We start from the raw sequence: 22,852 nt of genomic DNA on the forward strand, positions 1-22,852 counted from the left end.
AGTCCAATGAATGTAAATGAATAGGATATGCAACAGTAAATATGACAGTAACCAGTAGCAAGGTCAGTAGAGTGTAAGCAAACCTTCTAATCTCAGCAACTATGTGAACTACTGTGTTTCATGCCTCTGCAGATAATTCTCCAGTTTGCTGAGAGAGTTGCAGTAATTGCTTCTATAACCCATGATTGCAATTGCAGTGATGGCTTGATGACCTTATCTTAGAGAAGGTTGCAGTCACTTGAAGAGTTCATTACAGTAGCATCATTTCTTTAGCACCTTATTGATCTGAAATTGCTTGCACAATAAAGAGGTCGCAGAGCAACAGTTGGGACGTAAAAGTCCTGTGCATGGTCCTGGACGTGCACCCTTGCCCTGAGTGCTCCAAATGCACTGAAGTATCGACCCCATAAGCTGAATTTTGTTGTCAGAGGTTGACATAGATCAGGCGGGTGCAACCAGCCGTAGAACTGTCTCACAGATTGCAGTCTTGTTGGACTGGGCAGGGCGCACAAAGCGGTGAAAGGCTACTGCTTTTACCAGAAGTTAAGAAGCACAAGCGCGGTGGTGGCAGCATACTGTGTAGTGATCAGTAGGAGTGAACAGTTCCTTTTTTAGCTATGTCAGTGGAGTCAGGCCTACTGGCGCACTCATTTTTAAAAATTCCACAGCTGTGTGCTTAACTCAGCCTTGGCCTACATCGGTTTGGTGTGTAGTGCTACGCAGTGTATGTGTGGGGTACATTTTCTGGCTGTAGGTGTGCCTGTGAAGGGTACAGTACATGGCTAATGCAGTACTGAGCAGTACACGTGTGTTATATGTATGCCCTGGGCGTATGTTTGGTTGTGAGTGGTACAATACATGAAGGATGTAGTGCAGTGCATGTATGCTGTATACATATGTTGGGTGAATAGTACAGTGCATGACTGATTCTCGGTTCCATTTTGGGAGAAACAGGGTTGCATGGTGAAATATGAGGAGATATAGGAATCCCTCAGACAGATTAGTGTATTACTGCATTCCTGTAAGCTGGGTGGGACTCACATTGGAGAGGGGAGAGCCAGGCTCCCCCAGTACACTTCAAAGTGTCGTCTTTGATTCAGAGATAGGTCACAAGGAAGGGGCCAGGGCGCATCTCAGGAAGGAGATGAGGCTGATGAGATAATCATTAAGAGTAGGACTGAGGCTGGATGAGCCTTTTGAAACACATATCACTTGGCTGGCATCCAGTTGTGAACACCTAGTCACTTTCATGGACTGTGTTTTGGGGCTATCAGCTTTGGAGTTGCACCTGCTGTGGCAGACTGCTTTCTGGAGGAAGAGAGGGTGGAGGAGTGGGTACTTTTAAAGGGAGCAGACCCAAAACATAGACTTCAAAGACTAAGACTCTAAATGAGAATTGGTGTCTGTAAATGGACTTTAAGAAGGGAAGCTTGAGACCCCAAAAACTGTCAACTGTCAAGCAGACAGACAGGCTGTGTGAGGAGGAGAAGCCCTGCAAGACTTTTGCCTGTGACCAGGACTGGGGGGTCAAGGCCTGATAGTCTCCTGGCTGGGTGAGGGGACATCATCCAGGGAATCCAAGACCACCTGCCCTGGAGCACAAGTGCCTGCTGCTAGTCAAGAGCAGTGCGCACTCTGAGGAAGAGGAGAGCATTGGAGGGAGCGTAGTCCAGTGGGGAATCCTTTCAAGTGAATTCCCTTAGCGAAGTGTGAATAGACAGCTCCTGCACCGATCAAGTTGTTTCCCACTGACCAGGAATTTCAGTGACCCTTGTATGCCAGAGGAGGGCTGCCATGAAGTACTGAATGGGTCATTGCTTGTGTACAGTGTGGAAAGTCCACAACCCATATGGAGGGAAGGAACATTGGGAAGAGATTATAGTGCTGAGAGGGCTATAGCACTTGTGCGGTGGTGAGCCAGTGACCCCATATGCCATGAGGGGCTGCCATGAGTACATCTGCTGTGTCAATCAGGTCAAGGACTGTGTGCAGTGGAAAGATGATGACCTCTTATGCCAGTGAAGGCCGCCGGGACAGAGCAAGTAGTGTTATCTGGATGAGATTGTCACTGAAGAATAGAGGCTGCCGTGGGAATGCCTATGGAGCTGCACTGTGCCTGGTGACCAGTGTCGGGACCTTCGCACTACTCCCCCTAACCCCCACTCACTGTGGGAAGAAACAAAGAACTTACGGAGCTTGACAGAGCCACAAAGAACCTCAGGTAGCTAGGAGCTTCACTAGCACTGAGCGCAGTTGCCTAGAACATGAACAGCACTTAGCTGAGATGACTGCTGCATCTCCTCTCATGGACGGGTTGTGCTCAGAGACTCTGGTCGTAATGATCCTGCAGGTGTGGGCAAGACTGATTTCAGGCCAGTTGACCCAGAAAGGAATTTGCTTTCTAGATACCCCTTCGGTGCCCTGCACACTTTTGACTTTACATACAGAGTCAGTGTGGGACTCCTGAGACTCTGACTACTAGTGAGGCTTCACCTGAATGGTGCCTATTGTGAATGGGAAATAACAACTATCGCTAGAGCAGGGAGAGAGTGGGACTGAGGGAACCACCTAAAGAAAGAAACACTAAAGCCCTCTCCTCAGATAACCTGTGGAAATTGTTTGTGCATGTCGTATTTCCCTTTCTGCTGGTAGCGGTAAAATAAAATACTCCTTTTTTCAAAAAAACAAGTATGTGACTGGACAATAATTTATTGCTGCTACTGCTGCTGTGTGTGCTTTGAGTTGTGAGCCTGTGTTCACTCCCTGTAGCCACCTCTCCCCCTAGAAGCCTAGTACTGCTTGACCTAATCTATTACTGGGAGTCATGTGCTGAAGGGGTAATTGGCCCAGTTGCTCAGGATCTATATTTGACATTAAAGAACATTTTTCTGTATGGTTAGACAGTATAGCCATCATCTGCAAGCCTGTTATCCCACTCCACACAGACAGAGCAATGCTGAGAAATCTCTCTTACCTCTCCTGGCGCGTCTGCTCCTCTGTGGTTTCCATAGCACACTCAAGAGAGTTCTGTAAAGACTGCAGCTGACTCACTGTTTCCTTCAGCAAAAACCGAGTCACAAACTGTTGCAAGTTTGTTGCTTCTTGATAGTCCTATAAATTGCAAAACTTAGTTGAAGTAATGCAAGTAGTGCAAATGAAGTCACATTTCAATTATTAACAGAGTGAAGAAAATAAAATATTAAAAACTTGACCTGTTTTAATACCTCATGGGATTTATATGACCTCAGACCAGATACGTTTTAAGGCATGGTCAAAGAGTTAGGGTGACCAGATTTTGAGGAGAAAAAACAGGGATAGGTCAGACATAAAATTAGGACTGAAGCCTTAAGTCTTCCTTCTATATTTGGCCAGTCCCGGTTTTTGCGTAGCCTTGTAAATATGTACACATACATACATAAACACACACACACTAGGGGGCATATTATCAAGGGGGTTTATCTCTGCTTTTTTTGCTTTAAAAGCCAAGGAGATAAAATTATCTCCCTATTACCTAGCTGTCGCTAACACCAGTTAGCGACAGCTAGTAGGAGATAGCGACCATCTTGGGCCCCACTTTGCATGTCAGAGAAATTTATCACTAATGACATGCAAAGTGGGCGTGCCAAGATGTTAGCGACTGGAAACAGTCGCTAACATCGCTATCTCCTATTACCAACTTTTGAAGATATTCGCGCTAAGCGCGAATATCTCCAAAAGCTAACACCTGCCCTGAGCAGTTCTTAGCCATGTTATCCAATGGGAGGTGGATAACAAGGCTAAGAGCATTAGCTCGGTAATGCCTGAATATCGCGGACTTTTCAGCGATATTCATGCATTGCGGCCGATTTTTATCGCATTTGCGATAAACCTTGGTAATACCAAGGTTTATCTGCGATAAAAATCGCCGCAGGTCGGTGATACATTTTTGTCTCTAACTAAGCAATAGCGATATGCCCCTAGGTTTGTAAATGTATCTGTGTTTGTGTATGTATTGCCACACACACACACACACACAGACAGCTTGTAAGTGTGTGTGTATGTGTATGTATACGTCTGTGTATATATTTTTATGGCAGGACCCTTCCACCCTGAGCTCCGCCTGCCCTCCTCACCGGTCTTTCTCTGCTGGGAGCAGGTGCTTCCCCCCTCCTGTGCTGCCGGACAGAAACAGATACATTACTTAAAACATTTCAGTCTTCAGAGGCGCCTGTAAATGGAGTGTGTATCTGCTATACAGAATGTGTTCTGACGTTTGTCCCAAAAACCTGGACATTTACCTAAAATTATGAAAAGTGTCTAGATCTGGTATTATTTTGATATCTGCTTCTTTTATTGCAGCTGAAAATCTAGTCCCAAGGGATGCCTGGACCTTACAATCACATTATTATTTCAGCTGGCTTGTTTTCATTGCCATGTTCTTCTTGAACTTGGGTTTGCTTGACCTCATGCACATTATTTTAATTTATTGGTTTAATTTTGTTAATTTTTGCCTGGTCTGCCTTGTGTTGGTTGGTGACTGGTGCTGTTCTCTCATAGACAGATGTTTAAAGCTACCACTCCGATAGGTGTGGAGAGTAGGCCTTCATAAAGCTGGTCCATCTGGATCCGTCCACGCCCAAATGAAGCCAATGGCTATCCATTCCGTTCTTAATGAGGCCTACTAATACTACAACTGCAAGTTTCTGGTTTCACTGTTTTCTTCCAGCTACACTTTAAATCCCTAATCAATTTATTTTCTTCACAGAGGTGACCTATACCATCTGGTGCCACATAGAAAACCGGCATCTGGGTTATAGCCTACCTACCAGCTAGAGCTAAAAGAGAACATTATTAAGACACCAGTCTTATTAATGCCAGGTCTGTAGTAAAGAACATACACATATAATGCACTCATTTTGGAATAACATTTAGAACTTTTGCTTATTACTGAAACATAGCTTTTGGAAAAAAAGCGTATCCCTCATTGATGTTGTCCGTCAGTAGTTTAACATATTGCCATTACCATACCAATGTGAAAGGTGGCAGGATATCAGTTATGTCTCATGGGTGTCTCTCGCTTACAATTAAGACATGCAACCGATTTGGTGGTGTAAAGCCAATGTAATCTGAAAGCAGCCATGCTAAAACAGACCTGAGACTGTAAAATATGTGTAATTTGAGGGATGGTATTGCTGTGAGGCGTCTATGTAATTGGACTGCTGGCTGAGGTTTGATTCTGTAAGATCTATGTAGCATGTAGACCAGATCTGCAGTCTGTGGTTCCGGGTTGTCCAATTTGTTTAACCCGAGGGATAGCTCAGAGGCCAGTGTTTAGAGAAGTTGATACCTTAGCCTGCAAACTCTACATGTGCAACTTTGGGGGGTAGCTTTCCTGTGTGAAGTCTGAGTCCATGTTTGCATTTGTATAAACTGAGACATTACTTTGCTCTCAAAAGCTTGAATGTTTATGATTTGAGTTATGTGAACAAACATAGTTTTCTGAAATCAGAGTCTGTTACTTCGATTCAGACCCCAACTACCTAAACCTCGATTCAGTTTAGAGCGCTTGGATGGCTACAACACTTGTACACAACCATAGTGTTCCTGAAAAGGCTGCTTTGTGCCCCCATCTTTCTTAAATGAAGACATTTTTGATATTCAAGTCCTAAATATCTTTCTTCTTTTTAAGTTTACTGATGTTCAAGTCTGTCCCTACTGTTTTATGATCTATGGGTGTAGGTCTTGTAAGTTGATGGGCCCTTGAAATTGTTAGCTTTCTTTTTTACCTATGAATGGATACAGGGCATTGTGCCTGGAAGATCTGAAATGTATACCACTTATTACGTTTAAATTGTCCAGTGCAGGTTACCCAGAATTTTGTTGCCAAGGGTCCAGTAATTCTTATGATGGATGCCTGTGACCTGGCCTAAACAGGCATCACTGGCTCTAAGCTGAAGAAATACATTTCCCACAAGTATTTCTTCATTTGTTTGTGCAAAGCAACCATCAACAACCTGGTGGCAATGTACACAAATGCATCAGCTGTGATTCAGTATCGTTACATTTGTAATGGGGCAATGATGAATTACCCCATTTCAGTTGAATTTAGTACATTTGGTGTTGTCATGCTTTCTCTTGATTGTTGCAGTTGGGGACAACCTAGTAATATCAAAGGTGGGAGCAACGAGGTCATGGGGTTCTCAGTTTCATATGGTAAGTTGGTCCCCCAGGCCACCTCAATGTTATGGGTAGATCAATTGTTCTGGTTGCAATAAAGATGGGAATCCCCAGTCAGTGTTTTTTTATTTTACAGTAAAACATTACTTTAATAGGCCATACAAATATATGCATGCACATGCAGTAAAACAGTAGGCAGATCTCAAAAGCTACATGTCAGTATAAAACACAAATATCATACTAAAATATAGTGGCAAATCAAACACTTAAACTATACACACGCTGTATACTGTTTGGGATCACCACTAAATGATAACAGAGACTGAGATGTTCTCAAAAGACCAAAGGAAACAAAAAAGCAGATACTGTTGCAACAATTCACGCAACGTATACCGTTAGTGATATTGTTCTGTTCGCTATCAACATTTGATTGTGGATACCGTTCTATACATAAATCAGTGAACCCGCAAAATCTCGATCTTCCAATCAAACCTGGCAACCTAGAGGCTATTGCTAATGATAGGTAGATCATTTCAAACACCGACAAACTGCCAAAATCAAGAAATATATAATAACAGCCTGCAAATTCATAAGCAATGTCTTAATTTAATCAAAACAAAGTTCCTCAATTTTCAGTGTTTGGAGCTATGGAACCAGGAAAGGAGTCTCCTTCACGGTTTAGAGGCAGAATAAATCTATTTATTTAAAGGTGGTAATTGTGCGATCGGGTGGTCCCAGCAAGACTTGGACGGTGGTTCCATTTTTTTAGATCAATCTCGGTACGGATAGGCCAGTTGGTTTTGAGTCCGCAGGTTCGAGTATATGCTCTGAAGCTATGTAAGTTGACCTTGAAACTTATAAATTAGGCCAGTATTCAAGGCAATCATTGATGAACCCCTGCACGACTGGGTAGGGTAACAGAAACACAAATATTAAAAGGAAGTAGCTAATGTGGTATGTGCTAACCAGGCCCTCTAAACCCATGTGCTCACTGTAAGTTGTACATGATATTGTCTGATGCAGTTCTTTCGTGTAATTTACCATAGTTGGATGACAGGTGCCTGTATTTCTTATTTAAGGTGCTGTGAACCTTATGATCTGATCATGCTTTGATTAGCAAATGGAAATTAAGTGTGTCTCCTTTCTGTATATTAAAAGAATGGTATGCTCAGAGGTGTGAGGCAGTCTGGACCTTAGAATTCACTGGAAGGAAGGAAAGAATGGGTTGGGAAGGAAAACTCCTATGTTGAACTTCTCTCAGGACTGAGCATGGATGACATTATTTAGGTTAGACTTCAAAACAGGATGGGAGGCAGGCACTACTCCTTCTTGTTGAGGAATGGAGCTGGCTCTAAGTGTTGTGCCTGGAAGGCAGACTCATGAATGTCATAAAGGTAAAACATGTGGACTCCAGGATCCAAATGTGTCACAGGGGACCTTATAGATGCTGGAGGGTATGACTGGACTGGTTTTCAGGACCCTGTATATCGGTGGTGAGAAGGCTATGAATGTGGGCTGTCCAACCTGATCTAAAACAAAACCACTATCTGAGAGGAATAGACTTTGGGAAAAACTTGGATGTTGACTGCAATGAAACAATCCAATATATAAATGATATCTGACCTGCTTCTTGCCTGAAAGGAGTATATGGCAGAATCCCCGATTATGCATGCAGGAAGAAATCTGTATAGGGAGAACATGATCTGGCAGACCCTGCACGAGTTGTGCAATAACTTTAATAATAAACATTACTTTGATTCAATCTCTTCTACATTAACCCTCAAATGAATCCTTGCCTTAACGTTACCCCAAATCTTGGGTCTAATCTTAATCCTAACATGTTAATGGTATTAATATTAATTACATTATAGTAAATAAAAAAAATAGAACAAACACATGCTAAATACTAAACTCCAGTGATTAGAATGCATGACATGTAATTAATGAGGACTCCCCGACCCTGAGCCTAACCGTTATAATGTAGAACATTTGATTAAATAAATATTTATAAAATTATACTTAATTAAATTAAAATATAGGGAGCCATGATCTTAAACTTCAGGTACTAAACCTGAGGTGATGTAACCTTATAGTAATGTCAGTTTCAGATTGGTTATGTTTATTAATATGTTTGTTGACCTGTAGAGCAGTTCTGTAGGGTGCATGTAGGGTGCATGAAAAAATTCCTTTGAAAAAATAGACTACTGAAAGTGGAGCCAATTAATATCCTATGTACCAAATAATTATAAATAATCTGACCAAATTTAAGATAATGATACTAAAAAAATCTAATCCTAAATGAGCCTTCTCTATTTATGGATTACTGTGAGACCTTCTTATAATACAGTGCTAACTTCGCCTCAACTGTAAATTCACTTGTTTGGAAAAAGGTGAGTACATTAGTTTAATTTTCAAACATTAAAGAAAAAAAACCCATTTATTCTTTTTACGTTTGGCTACCCAGACAAACCAAATTTATTTCAACAAAACCCACAGTTCAACATCCGGGTCGGTGGCTCCACTCTTGAGATCAATAGGCCAGTTGGTTTTTAGTCCGCAGGCTCAAATATAAGCTCTGGAACCACTTAGGTTGTCCTTGAGACTTGTCAATTAGGCTAGCATCCAGAGCAAGCCATTGGTGAGCTGCTGCACAGCTGGGTAGGGGAAGAGAAACATAAATATTAAGAGGTAGTAACTAATGTGCTATGTGCTAAAGGATCCTGTTCTAACGTGGGCTCCTCTAAGCTTGCTCTTGCGTAGGCGGTTGGTCATTGATTGTTTCTTCCGCTGTAGTCATTCATACACTGTGGCAAATTCTTATTACCTAGGTTTATCTTGCCCTCCTGGTTGGTGGTCCTTCCTGTGGTTGCATTATTGGGGTTTTCAGTCCTGTCCCTTCGACTGTTGGTTTGCATTTGTCAATGGGAAGTAGTCTGCTTGGAGACCTACACTGGATGTGTGTCCAGTTGTCCAGCTGCTACCTATGTCAGGTTTTCTGGAGGACTTGTTGGCTGTTTCTACCTTGAGTCATGCCTGCCCGGTGGTGCCTTTTAGTATGCTGGTCTGGATTCTCCCTCTCCTGGGTTTAGCCCCATTCCAGCTATGGCCTGTTGATATGCCTTGCGGGGAAGAAAGTATCATCCTGTGGTTTGTTTTGGTCCTTACTTTTTCCCTTTCTCTTCTTCCCAGTATTCTGGGGTTCTATAACTGGTGGTTGCTGTTCCTGTTGGAAACCTGTCTGCATTGCTCGTTTGTTGAATTAGTAGGGTTGTAGTTTTGTTCTCACTGTTTCTCCAGTTTTTATGCTTTCCTAGTGACTGTTTCTTTAGATCTGGCCACCCTGCTGACTTTCCTTATTCTGTTTTTTTTTGGTCTTGTTTGGGTCTTTCCCTTGTTGGGTTTGGGTCCCAGCTCATGCCCTGGTATTCTTTGGGCGGAGTTTCATTAGGTCGAGCCTCTGCTGTGCACATCCGGGGACTTTATTCCGGAGATGTCCTGTTGCTCTTCTTGTGGCAGGGAAGTGCCTTTTGCAGTGGGGTTTACTTCTCCCCTCAGCCTTTGCTTTGCCAGATTTGCTCTTCCAGGGCTGTGGTTCACTGTTGGCAATCACTCTGATCTAGTGTGTGCTTTAGTCTTCACTGAGAGTGGGTGGCGGCAACTTCTTCTTGCATGTACCTTGATTTTGGCGCCTGGTCCTTTCCAGAACTAATGTTCCCAAGGGGGTGCGTAAATCCATACCTTTTTTAGTGAGAAATTCTTACATTATCTTCAACATTCTTACATTTATTTTGGGGTTTTAATATGCTGCTCACCCGATTCAGCCTTACAGAGGCATGCGCTGTAAAACAATTATTTGGATCTGTTTTGCATCTGTTTTTACTGCTGATTTTAGTAATGTTTTTCCGACCCATAAAAGCTGGTGGAAGGGAAAAAAACACTAAAACAAGAGAAGTGTGAGCCATTAACATTTAACTCCTATTCTGTGTTTGTGCTAAGTCATGATTATAAATCTATTTTATAAGTACTGCCTACTATCTATTAAGCTCTTCAGGTTCTAAGATTCCACACTTTATAGTACACCGTAATGTGACCTACCATATGAGACAAGAATCATTCAGTATGTACGCTGCTGGACTTCCGGCAGAACATTCCAGCTAACAATTCACAAGGGATCAGTCAATTTCTTCGCAAGATTGATAATGGCTTGGGGGCCTGCAATCCCCTAAAGGCACCTTTCATGCATTTTATGTTATTCTCTAACTCAGGTCACTGAATCTCAATCCTGGAGAAACGAGAACTTTGTGAGGAGTTGCTGTGTTTCGTAGAGAACTGTAAATAACTCTGCTCTGGCAGGATTGTAAATGATAACCGCATTGGCTGCTCCTTTTGGAAGCCTTCGCTCACTATCCTGCTATTATGTTCTAACACAGACTTGCAATACCAACTATTACGCCACTAATTATAGTGATGCTGGGAGAGTGCATGTTCAGTAAATTGATAGTGTGCAATCCGGCCTCAGACTGAACTAAAAAAAATCTACATTTTTTGTTGCATAAAGAAGGCTGGAAAACTAGACCATGTATCGGAAGCATTCACTGTAATTTTCCATTTGGTCAACAGCATGCTTTTTAGGTTTCGCTGGAGGGCGGAGCTCTTAGCTCCGCCTCCAGAGAAATCTCTTGTTAGGTTTCGCTGGAGGGCGGAGCTCTTAGCTCCGCCTCCAGAGAAATCTCTTGATTTCCAGTAAGGAAAATGGAATACGCCCCCCTGTCCCATTGGCTAGCTCCATAAATGGAGGCTAGCCATTGGAACAGAGATCTGTCCGTCATTCACGGACCAGATTCGTGGGCGTTCCCTCGATTTTTTCCCTGGGCGTTCCCTCTGTGGAGTCATGCGGCGGTGGGCGGAGTTGTTTTTATTTTTTTCGGCGCCATGTTGCTCTCATTCTGCGGCCGACCGACGTTGGAGGAAGTCCAGGTGGGTGAGTGCTTGTTTTTTACCGAGTGCTGTTCCCGCCCCCCTCGCTGTCCTGTGCCCCGTTCCCGCCCTCCCTCGCTGTCCTGTGCCCCGTTCCCGCCCTCCCTCGCTGTCCTGTGCCCCGTTCCCGCCCTCCCCCCCCTCGCTGTCCTGTGCCCCGTTCCCGCCCTCCCCCCCCTCGCTGTCCTGTGCCCCGTTCCCGCCCTCCCCCCCCTCGCTGTCCTGTGCCCCGTTCCCGCTTCCTCCCGCTGTCCGTTCCGCCCCCCTCCCCGTTACCGCCCCCCTCCCCTTTCACTCTCCGTTGCTTGTTAGGTCTGGGATTACACCCATTATAGCGGGCGCCCTGGGCGGTGACCTCCTCGGATTTACCCACGTGGGCGGGTGTCCCCCGGGTGACGCCAGGGATTCCCCGGAGGTATCGGCCGACACTGGGGATTCCGCTGCGAGCAGAGAAGATGCTTCCTCATTCGTAACCGGCCCCTCGCCCCCGCCCTATGCCCTGCACACGGGCTGATGCCCGGCACAACGCCCCCTGCTCCCCTCCGGCTGGACACCGGCTGATGCCCGGCCCCGCGCTCTCTGTCAGCCTCATTTCGCGCCCTCCAATCACCTTTGCACTGCTATCTCTGCCCTCCCCCCCGCTTCTTTACTTCCACCTTAACACTCCCACGCAGGCGTCACGCCTCTCCCTCCCTCCGCCGTTTCTGCCCTCCCCACCTCTGTGCTCCCTTCTGACCTCGGCTCTTTTCTTCATTCCTAGTTCTGCCCTCCCCTTACCTCCGGGCTCCAATATCTTCAGTCTTATATTCACCCCCATGCCTGCATTCTTCCCCCGACGTCCTCATCTGCACTCACCGTCTCCGTTCCAAACGTCCATCGCCTCTGTGGGGATTCCGCTGCGAGCAGAGAAGATGCTTCCTCATTCGTAACCGGCCCCTCGCCCCCGCCCTATGCCCTGCACACGGGCTGATGCCCGGCACAACGCCCCCTGCTCCCCTCCGGCTGGACACCGGCTGATGCCCGGCCCCGCGCTCTCTGTCAGCCTCATTTCGCGCCCTCCAATCACCTTTGCACTGCTATCTCTGCCCTCCCCCCCCGCTTCTTTACTTCCACCTTAACACTCCCACGCAGGCGTCACGCCTCTCCCTCCCTCCGCCGTTTCTGCCCTCCCCACCTCTGTGCTCCCTTCTGACCTCGGCTCTTTTCTTCATTCCTAGTTCTGCCCTCCCCTTACCTCCGGGCTCCAATATCTTCAGTCTTATATTCACCCCCATGCCTGCATTCTTCCCCCGACGTCCTCATCTGCACTCACCGTCTCCGTTCCAAACGTCCATCGCCTCTGTGCTCTCATCTCTGCACTCCCATCCATCCTCTGATCTCTGCACTTCCACCCTCACCTTCCCTCCACTCATCTGTCTGCACTCCCATCACTGACCACACTTCCGTCTGTCTGCACTCCCATTATCGAGCTCTCTTCTGTGCATCTCTGCACTCCCATCACTGACCTCACTCCCATCCGTCCGTCTCTGCACTCCCTTCACTGACCTCTCGCCCATCCGTCCGTCTCTGCACTCTCTTCACTGACCTCTCATCCGTCCATCTCTGCACTCCCTTCACTGACCTCTCCCCCATCCGTCCATCTCTGCACTCCCTTCACTGACCTCTCATCCGCCCATCTCTGCACTCCCTTCACTGACCTCTCATCTGTCTGTCTTTGCACTCCCTGCTCTGACCTCCTTTCCGTCCATCTCTGCACTCCCTTCACTGACCTCTCTCCCATCCGTTCGTATCTGCACTCCCGTCACTAACCTCTCTCCCATCCGTCGGTCTCTGCACTCCCTTCACTGACCTCTCTCCCATCTGTCCGTCTCTGCACTCCCTTCACTGACCTCTCTCCCATCCGTCCATTTCTGCACTCCCTTCACTGACCTCTCTCCCATCCGTCGGTCTCTGCACTCCCTTCACTGACCTCTCGCCCTTCCATCTGTCTCTGCACTCCCGTCACTGACCTCTCTCCCATCCGTCCATTTCTGCACTCCCTTCACTAACCTCTCTCCCATCCGTCGGTCTCTGCACTCCCTTCACTGACCTCTCGCCCTTCCGTCTGTCTCTGCACTCCCTTCACTGACCTCTCTCCCATCCGTCCATTTCTGCACTCCCTTCACTAACCTCTCTCCCATCCGTCGGTCTCTGCACTCCCTTCACTGACCTCTCGCCCTTCCGTCTGTCTCTGCACTCCCTTCACTGACCTCTCTCCCATCCGTCCATTTCTGCACTCCCTTCACTAACCTCTCTCCCATCCGTCGGTCTCTGCACTCCCTTCACTGACCTCTCGCCCTTCCGTCTGTCTCTGCACTCCCGTCACTGACCTCTCTCCCATCCGTCCGTCTCTGCACTCTCTGCACTCCCTTCACTGACCTCTCTCCCATCCATCCGTCTCTGCACTCCCTTCACTGACCTCTCTCCAATCCGTCCACCTCTGCACTCCCTTCACTAACCTCTCTCCCATCCGTTCGTATCTGTACTCCCTTTACTGACCTCTCTCCCAACTGTCCGTCTCTGCACTCCCTTCACTGACCTCTCTCCCATCTGTCCGTCTCTGCACTCCCTTCACTGACCTCTCTCCAATCCGTCCACCTCTGCACTCCCTTCACTAACCTCTCTCCCATCTGTCCGTCTCTGCACTCCCTTCACTGACCTCTCTCCAATCCGTCCACCTCTGCACTCCCTTCACTAACCTCTCTCCCATCCGTTCGTATCTGTACTCCCTTCACTGACCTCTCTCCCATCTGTCCGTCTCTGCACTCCCTTCACTGACCTCTCTCCCATCCGTCCGTCTCTGCACTCCCTTCACTGACCTCTCTCCCATCCGTCCGTCTCTGCACTCCCTTCACTGACCTCTCTCCCATCTGTCCGTCTCTGCACTACCTTCACTGACCTCTCTCCCATCCGTCCGTCTCTGCACTCCCTTCACTGACCTCTCTCCCATCCGTTCGTCTCTGCACTCCCGTCACTGACCTCTCACTGACCTCTCTCCCATCCGTCTGTCTCTGCCCTCCCATCGCTGACCTCTCTTCCGTCTGTCTCTTCCCTCCCAGTTCTGACCTCTCATCCGTCTGTCTCTTCCCTCCCATCACTGACCTCTCTTCCTTCGGTCTCTGCACTCCCAGTTCTGACTATCATACCACAGTTCTGCTCCTTCTACAGTGCAGTGACTCTCCGCCCCCTCTGGTTGGGGGTCGTCTTAGCTTCTGTCGTCCCCAGTGGTGGGTGTTTCGGATGCCCGGACAGTGACCTCTGGGTTATAGACAAAGTTTTCCTCCCGCCCAGCCCAGCCATCCAAGGAGACCCCTCTGCCCCGATATCCGGTGAAGGAGGCGGCTTTGGTGGAGGGTTTCCGGCTTCTTTTGGAGAAGGCAGCGATCATCGAGGGTCCACCTCCTAATGGGACCAATGTGACTTTTGGAAACCGTGTGAGGAGAGCAGACCCATAGCAAAGAGGGAAAACAACCATGCCTCAAAGTGCTCCTTAAACTGAGATTATATTAGTTCCGGCTAACGACCACAGTCGAAGCACAATGATAAACTCAACTCATTGAGATAATAAAAAGGGCACTGTTGGGCTCACGCCAGCCCTTGATCACATTGCACAACATATATCCTTGACTGGTTCTAAGACATTCATCAGGGCAACATCTGTGCGTCTCTGCACCGTAGGAAAGTAAGTACAGAGTTCCATAGAAAAATTGAGAGGACCTACCTCTCAGAAGCCAAATTCTGGTACGAGTCCGCTGTTCGAAGGGGCACGGTAGGACCAAAGTGAGCGCTCTACCTTCGCGATAGTGTGACAACAGGAGAGGCCCACCCCAAACAGACCATGCTGAAAATAGCATTTTACTATTAGGTTAACACAACCAAAATTCTTCATCTAAGAGATAGGTCCTCTAAATTGTTCTATGGAACTGTGCACTTAGTTTCCTGCAGTGTAGGGATGCATAGTTGTAGCCCTGATGAATGCCTTACACCGCTTGGCTTATTATAGGCAGAAACATGTTGGCATGAAACTATTCCCAAACCAGTGAAGCATAAAGGCCTTTACACCGGTATATGCCTCCGGATTATACTCTTTGGTATTTTTAAACATGTCTAGGATACCACCTTAATACAGGATACTTTTGTGGTTTATCCTAAGGCTTTTTTAACCTAAAAACTGGATCCTAGTATTTTATCCAGAAAAAAATCTATCATTTCTAAGAACTCCCTCAGGCCAGGCCACTCCTGAGGTTGAGTCCGCCCTGGTAGTACCATCTTACCAGGGTAGGACGAGGTGGCAAATGATGACGCATGCCACATTACGTGAGTGTGCCTACCTCGTCCAATTCTTGGAATTGCACTGATACTGGGATTTCGTGCATGGAGTAGGTAGCTAATAGATATTAGGGATTTTTCTCTTTCTTCTCATGACCAACTTTATTTGAAGCAAATAATTAGGGCGTCACGCCTTTTTTGGTGTTGTTTTATGTGATACTCAACGTATCCCCAGTCTTAAAAGTTGTGGCACATTATCTTACCTAGTAAATGCATCACAGGGTTGGCCCACTGTCTCACCTTTAATCTCACGACGACTCCTATTTCCTGCTAAGAGGATCTGGAAAGGGCAAGGCAGCAAACCACAAAAAAATCAACAAGATTGTTACAGACATCTTTACTTTATGTTTTTGCCAATGTCTTCATTACCCCTGGGATCAGAGGTTGAAAGAGCAGTGCCGGAGATTCCAAAGGTCAAGCCTAGCATAGCTATTTGTACACCTTGCAACACTAGACACCGTCCATGGGCGGGATGGGGATAACTACACTGATATGGTACCCAACTATGGCTACTTTCTGGGCAGTCAAATGAAACACAGCATGCTACATTTGAAGAACTCATCTCAGAGCAGATATCTAGTAAAGGATCATCAGAGACTCTTATGGAGTGCGAGCTGCAAATGAGTAGGACTGATTTCTCACTTTTGATATTGGTTTACTCCTTGGCCTTAGTATTAAAGCTTGGACAATTTTACCAAAGTGGCAGACTACCATGAAAGATAATACATATAAAGAACAAATGAATCGTTCAAGCCAATGTTTCAAAATGTATTTTGGGTCTGAATTTGTCTCCTTGCTCCCACACATCCCTTTAAAATGCCAGACTAGGTTGTTAGGGTTACTCAGAGTATGATACGTTTTGTAAGGTTGCATCCATCTCGCAGCCCTGTCCTGGCAGCGCCTTACCCCTAAGAGACAAGAAATCAAAGACCAGCATAGACACACAGTCTTAACAGAGCTATCAACTCACCTGCAAATCGCAGGTCGCAACATTTGAAGGTGCGTTCTGCACACCCGCAAGATGGCCATTTTACTGGCAGTTATGGTGGCAGATAATAATACCTCACAGCTAACAGAGCGAGAGCTTTCATTTACGATGCGTTTATTGTACAATACAACGAAATGCAAAGGTGACGCAATACTCACCCCTGGGCCGGCGCTGCACACTCAGCAGGATTTCGTTGCCATCATCCAACAAGCACCTACGAGGACACAGGGGGCGGGAGAGGACACGGACGGCGGGAGGGGGGCGGGAGAGGACACGAACGGCGGGAGGGGGGCGGGAGAGGACACGGACGGCGGGAGGGGGCGGGAGAGGACACGGACGGCGGGAGGGGGCGGGAGAGGACACGGACGGCGGGAAACGTACACAGGACAGCGAGGGGGGGGCGGAAAGGCACACGGAGGGGGCGGGAATGGACAGACTTTCAGTGAAAGGGGAGGGAACGGGAAAAAACGTAACTCCGCCCTGGGAAAAAATCTCGGGAACGCCCCCGAATCTGGTCCGGCCTTGACGGACAGATCCGGCACTCAATGGCTAGCCTCCATTTATGGAGCTAGCCAATGAGAGCCGGGGGACGTTCCCGAAGTCCTTATTGTCAACAAAGGATTTCAGTGTGTCCGTTCCGCCCTCCTCCCCGTTACCGCCCCCCTCCCCTTTCACTCTCCATTGCTTGTTAGGTCTGGGATTACACCCATTATAGCATTGCATTCTTCTGATCTACAATTAGGTCTCGGGTGTCTCTGCACAGGAGGAGGATTTGCAAACTATGTAATATAATCATTGCATACATTGGATAGCACCCGCTTGCCTCTTGTGTCTTTCCATCAATGATAGAAATGTTTTTAACACAGCCCCCTGCTTCTTCATTCATATATTAACACGACCCCCTTCACCATTATAGATCGGATATGCCGGGCACTGTTGCCTTGCAACTACTGGCTGCGATGGCGCAGACGACGACAACAACTTTCCGAGGTCTTCTGCTAATGTGTTTTGGGAACGCAGGCGTGAAGATTGCTGACCTGTAAATTACATGCTCACTGTACCTTAACGCTTTAATGATGTTTGTTCTGACTGAGCCTCTTTGCAATGGCCAGAGTCTTAAAAGCAGTGAAAACACTTTTGTCTGCAATTAATATCCACCTGAGCATAGGTCAAGCATTCAGTGGGTTATAATTTGCAGTCTTGTTTTACCCAGTGGTGCCAAACATGATGACTCTCGCAGATGAAGTTGCAATATCAAGGGCAGAATTGCTTGAGTTTTTCTTTGTATCTTAAATTAAATCATGCAAGTAAATGTTGGTTCCTAAAGAAGAGACATGGGCTTGAACGTTTATTTATTTAGCGGTTTGTATTATTTTAAGTATTGCAGCTTTGATTCCTATAGATTTAGGCAGGGCTTTAAGTGGGATGAAAAAACCGAGGAGTCTCCGAAAGAGGCGTGGCCGATGTAGTTATGTGTGTGGCTTAAAACACATAAGCTAAAAATGTGGGCTTAGCATAGTGTGCCGCTCAACTGGTATTTTGCTGTTTCTTTCACTGCATCCAGATATATGATAAAAAATGTAAAATTAAACCTACAACAAGCCAGGACTATTGGCTTTGACAGTGGTTGTTAGTTGCATAAAATAAATAAGCAACAACTATGGATTTGTTGTATACAATATTGGAAGTGCTTCAGTTCTGAAATGATGAAACTGTGAAAGTACTAAAACGAGTCTCTTTGAAGTTACGTTTCATTCAGTGAAGGGTGGTTCTGCTGCAGAGTTAAGATTTGCAAAATGCAGAGGACGATATGGGCCCGTCTCAGCACCTCCTTTTAAGAAATGCCTGTGCTGAGCACCTGCGGGACCCGACCCACTTAAAACCCTGGATTTAGGAGAAAGTGCAATGCAGAGAATAAGACTTGTAATTGTGACCATATCTCCCCGACTAATATCCTTACCACACACTGCCAGCCAACCATCTTCCACGCCTATCGACCCTGTTCCTGGTCGTGGGTTTTAAGAAAGGAGAATGTGCAGTGGTGGGACTGTGGCCTTTGGAAACAGCGGCCTGTTTAGGAAGCAAAGCTTACTCTCAGCTAGGAATATTATACATGGGCTCCATAAATGGAGGCTAGCCATTGGGAGACAGAGGCTGTCAATCACGCTTTCCCGAGAAAACGCGATTCGGGGGCGTTTCTCGGTCTTTTTTTAAGTCCCGCCCCTTTGTCCTGGGCCGCGCTGTCATTGGCTGCCGGCCGGGACACCCCCATGACATCATTCCCAGGGCCGCGCTGTGATTGGCTTGCCGGCCCGGGACCTGACTTTGTTGTTGTTGGCCTTACTCTGCTCGTTAAGTGTTCTGTTTGGTTTACTTCGTGCATTAAACTTCGGCAGCTTTATTTGCCCTGCCGTCACGTAATCTCCCTTTGTCGTCCCAGCCACCCCCTCACAACACTGCTTGCCCACCGCTCCGAGGTCGCTGCTTTTTTCTTAAAACTTAAATTATCGCTTCATTTGTAGTGCCGTCACTTAATCGCCCTGTGAAGTCTCTCTCCATCCCCTAGCCCCTACCACAACACTACTTGTCTGCCCCCACCACCCCTCTGAGATAACAGCTTTTTTTGTTTAATTTATTTTCGTAGATTGATATAGGGCTGGCAATTGAGAAATTAAGTGATTTTCTCAGAAAAGAATCCCAGGAATGTTGGACCGACGCCGAGACTAACATCGATCCCTAGCTTACGAGTCAGAAGCTCTAACCGCTGTATCACACCCTCTCCCTCTGGGGATCCATGTTAAGAGTCTCCTTTTGTTGACAGCAGTGTCAGCAAAGACATGGTATCAGGTGCAAGGAACCACGTGGTTAGATTACATCAAAAGAATATATCTGAAAAGAGAAACACGCAAATATATTATTTGATGGAATCTAACCACGTTGTTCCTTGCAACAGCTAACAGGTCTTTTTTCCAACTGCTATATTGGTTAAAACACATGTGCGTGTCTTCCTGCATCTCCGACAGGTTGTTGTCCTTTTGTGTTTGGTTTACATCTGTTGTCTGGACCTCACGATGAGCTTCGTAACATGTCCAATGCAGATTTGCATGTTTTTTTAATTTTGCCAGATGGAGTTATTTATAAGCTCAAATGCTGTTCAAGTTACATTGCTATATGCGAGTTAAGGCGAGGTGATATATTCGAAAAAAAACACCATGGTGGAATTTCATTTTCCTTCTATTCTGCGTAGATTTAACGCTCTCGCCCCCACACCCTATTTGCATGTTTTCCTGGTTAAGCTAGCAAGCCAGCTGACAAAGCAGCATGTTTTAAAAGTGCTTTGAGGTGCAGTGCGACAGAAGTGGGTGCTAGATTAATTTTATAATGCTACTCCCAAACCCTTTCGACTCGTTTGCACTGCACATTCTGGGTGACTTGGTTATTTATGTTAATACGCCCATCGCACCAACCCCCTCTCTTTTGCAGCCCCCCTTACATGTGTGGGAGTGAGTCAACGAAGAGCAATGCGAATGGCCTGCCCAGACTTACACAACATCAGGGAGAAGAGCCGTGACTTGAACTCAAAGCCTTGTAGTTTGACTCGAGCCCCCGCTCGCTGTCTGCTCTGCCCGCAGTGTCTGCGTCTTCTTCACCTCGTGGCTGGCGAGAGCCCTTTGGTTCCTTTGGTGAGAACTGTACCTGTTCCCGATGCAAGGACTGCCTCCTAGGGGCAAAGTCCTCAATTTGTCCTACGTGATTACTGCATAGTGGCAATGCCGCGGGGGTACGAGAGAGAGCGATGCCATCAACCTGCACTACCCCTCCAACCTCAGTACAGCAGAACTGTACACGTTTTATAGCGACTGCCCACAGTGGCACTACCCTGCACCTGCCTTGTACAGGGGTGGCGAATGTTCTAGAATGCCAGTGGTTCCACGTGCCCTTCTACCAGACGTGGATCCAGCCTTCAAGTGGCTGTAATACGTCAGCACTCCCACACTGTGTTCTTTGGCCACTAGATGCCGCCAGAGTTCCATAGCAGAGACCTCGACTGCTGCTGGGTTGATAACTCCGGTGCTCTCCCACTTGAACCCTGTGCCCGCCCCGCCCCTGCAGCTCTGACAGTCTCTCCAAGTTTGCCCGGTGGGAACTTGCTAGAAAGCTCTCCGCCAGTGTAGCCAGGACATAAACAATCCGAACAGTTGAAAAAGTCCAGTTGGGAGCTACCCGGAGTCCAAATCCACACCACCACCCACCACACCGGGGCTGCTCTCTCTAGCGCGAGGACCTGCTTGAAACAGAGCCTGCCGGTGGTAACTGGAATGTATTGGGGCCCTAGGACCAGGCATATATAATCATGACACAGACACAGGAAGTTAGTGGGTAGAACTGGCCCAGGACACATGGGTCGCAGGGTCACAAGTCCATGGGTGTGGGATGAGGTGTAAGGCAGCCTCTGGGAGTGGGTGGCACAACAACAACTAGAACAGTGACCATCAGGTCACTACAGTAACATGGACCATCCCGGTGTCTCCTCCTGCCAGCCGAGATCAGGGTGGACAGAGTTCTTTTTATGCCACTAACAGACTTGGAGATACGTGCCTTTCTTACTTGTCACAGGCTCCAAACTCTAACCACGAGGGGCCACGAGCTCTGGATCCCCAGGGCACTAGCAGAATCTCTACTGTGACCAGTAGATTTTTGTTGTGTTTCTAGACCCCCAATCTTGACTAAAGGTCTCGGTGGTCCTTGGACACACACAAGACATCCCTGGACCTAGCGTCCAGGAGCTGTTTCTCTCTTCCACCCCAGCAAGGCCCAGTTCCATCAGTGGACCATCGCGTGAGTGAAACCTTCAAGGGGCTGCCTCAACCAAGGCTCCATTGAAACCTATCTTTCTATCCAGGGCTACTCCGGATAACTCTGTTTCTCTTCGTGCTGTGTTTTAAGAAATGCAATAGGTCTCGCATTTGCGAGAGATTAAGCTATTGGCATTGTAAATGACAATGCCTTTTATTTATCTGTTTTCAAAACCAACACATAAATAAAAAGTTTGTCATTTACAAAGCCAATAGCTTAAACTTTTGCAAAGGCGAAACCGTTGCATTGTAAATGCTTGTTTCAGTAAGATTCCTAATATAGTATTACAATCACGTCTCACAAAGGGATCATATCTTTACCTGTTTAATCCCTAAAGGCTAAAATGTGTTTTCCATGAGCAACGCCAGGGGTGGCTCCTCCAATAGGGCGGAGGAGCGTCGCCTCACTGCTTTGTCGCAGTGCGAGAAGCAGAAACATAAAATGGTAATAACCTCCCCTTATTACCATTTTATGTTTAGTTGCGGGTGGGTGGGGCTGCTCTGCGAGCAGGGGAGGAGTGGTGTGCCCACTCCTTAGGGCGCAATGACTGTTTGGTCGGCCTCTGGGACCGCTCAAACCAGTCATGTGCACTCTGCCCCTTCACCATGCAGGCTACAATAGGGTCTGCATGGAGAACAAGACCTCCCCGTAAGCCCTTGGCTGTGTAGCGTCCCCACCAATTACAACGCTGCCATTGCAGCGTTGTGATTGGTTTTGGGGAGGAGAGGGAGGTTGCCTGCTTCCTGTTCCTGCCGTAGCCGAGAAGACGCTGTACCTGGCCGGCAGACAGGAAAGATTATTCTTTCTCATTAAATTAAACCCCCTCTCCTCCCCGTGCGAGCCTCTGCCCACCGCCACCCGTGATTAATGCCGGCCGACATATGCATATCACAAATAAATTACAAGAGAGGACAAAATATCATTAGGAGAACTTGAGCCAGCACTTATTAATCGTTGGAGAATTCTAAGAATTGCATTTCATTCCAGTGTGTTTAGTTCATCTGAACTCTTGCAGAAAAAGGCAAACCTTATGGAATTCAATTTCTATCTTGGACCCTAAGAAACAGTTCAAACTACACTGCATCGTTACAGCGTCTCTGCACCAGTATATATTTACATCTCATTAAGAATATTTGCATCTAGTTTGGAATCATTGTTGAGCTACAACAATATCGTATAAAATTATTGATGGATATGGAACATTACGGGCAGGGCCGGACTGAGAACCAAAACCGGCCCTGGCAAAGTGCTCGGCCGGCCGCCTGGGGGTGCGACCAAGCTCTTTGCTGGGGCCGGTTTTCGGCCGATTTTGTTACAGGGCCGATTTTGCAGCAATGCTGAAAAAACGGCCTGTAACAAAAACGGCCCCCAGGGCCCAAAACCGTCCGCCACCCTTGCGGCGCACAGGGGCATTGCCCGGTGCCCGCAAGGGCCAGTCAAGGCCTGATTACGGGGATGTTTTTCACCGAGGAATTCTGAGTGACATTAAATAGACAAAGAGAGCGA

At 47.1% G+C, this 22,852-nt stretch overlaps 1 protein-coding gene across 2 annotated transcripts in view; it reads right to left on the bottom strand.

Annotated features, from left to right (window-relative positions):
* The window catches only part of NECAB1 (N-terminal EF-hand calcium binding protein 1), a 1,511,734-nt gene that overhangs the window by 573,819 nt on the left and 915,063 nt on the right, over positions 1-22,852 (bottom strand). For both annotated transcript variants that reach the window (XM_078687059.1, XM_078687058.1), the window contains exon 6: positions 2,975-3,111. In XM_078687059.1, the coding sequence (XP_078543185.1) occupies positions 2,975-3,111 (137 nt within the window). The remainder of the gene's footprint in view (positions 1-2,974; positions 3,112-22,852) is intronic.

The sequence above is a fragment of the Lissotriton helveticus genome, chromosome 4_1 (genome assembly GCF_964261635.1).
Source record: "Lissotriton helveticus chromosome 4_1, aLisHel1.1, whole genome shotgun sequence".
Lineage (NCBI taxonomy): Eukaryota > Metazoa > Chordata > Amphibia > Caudata > Salamandridae > Lissotriton > Lissotriton helveticus.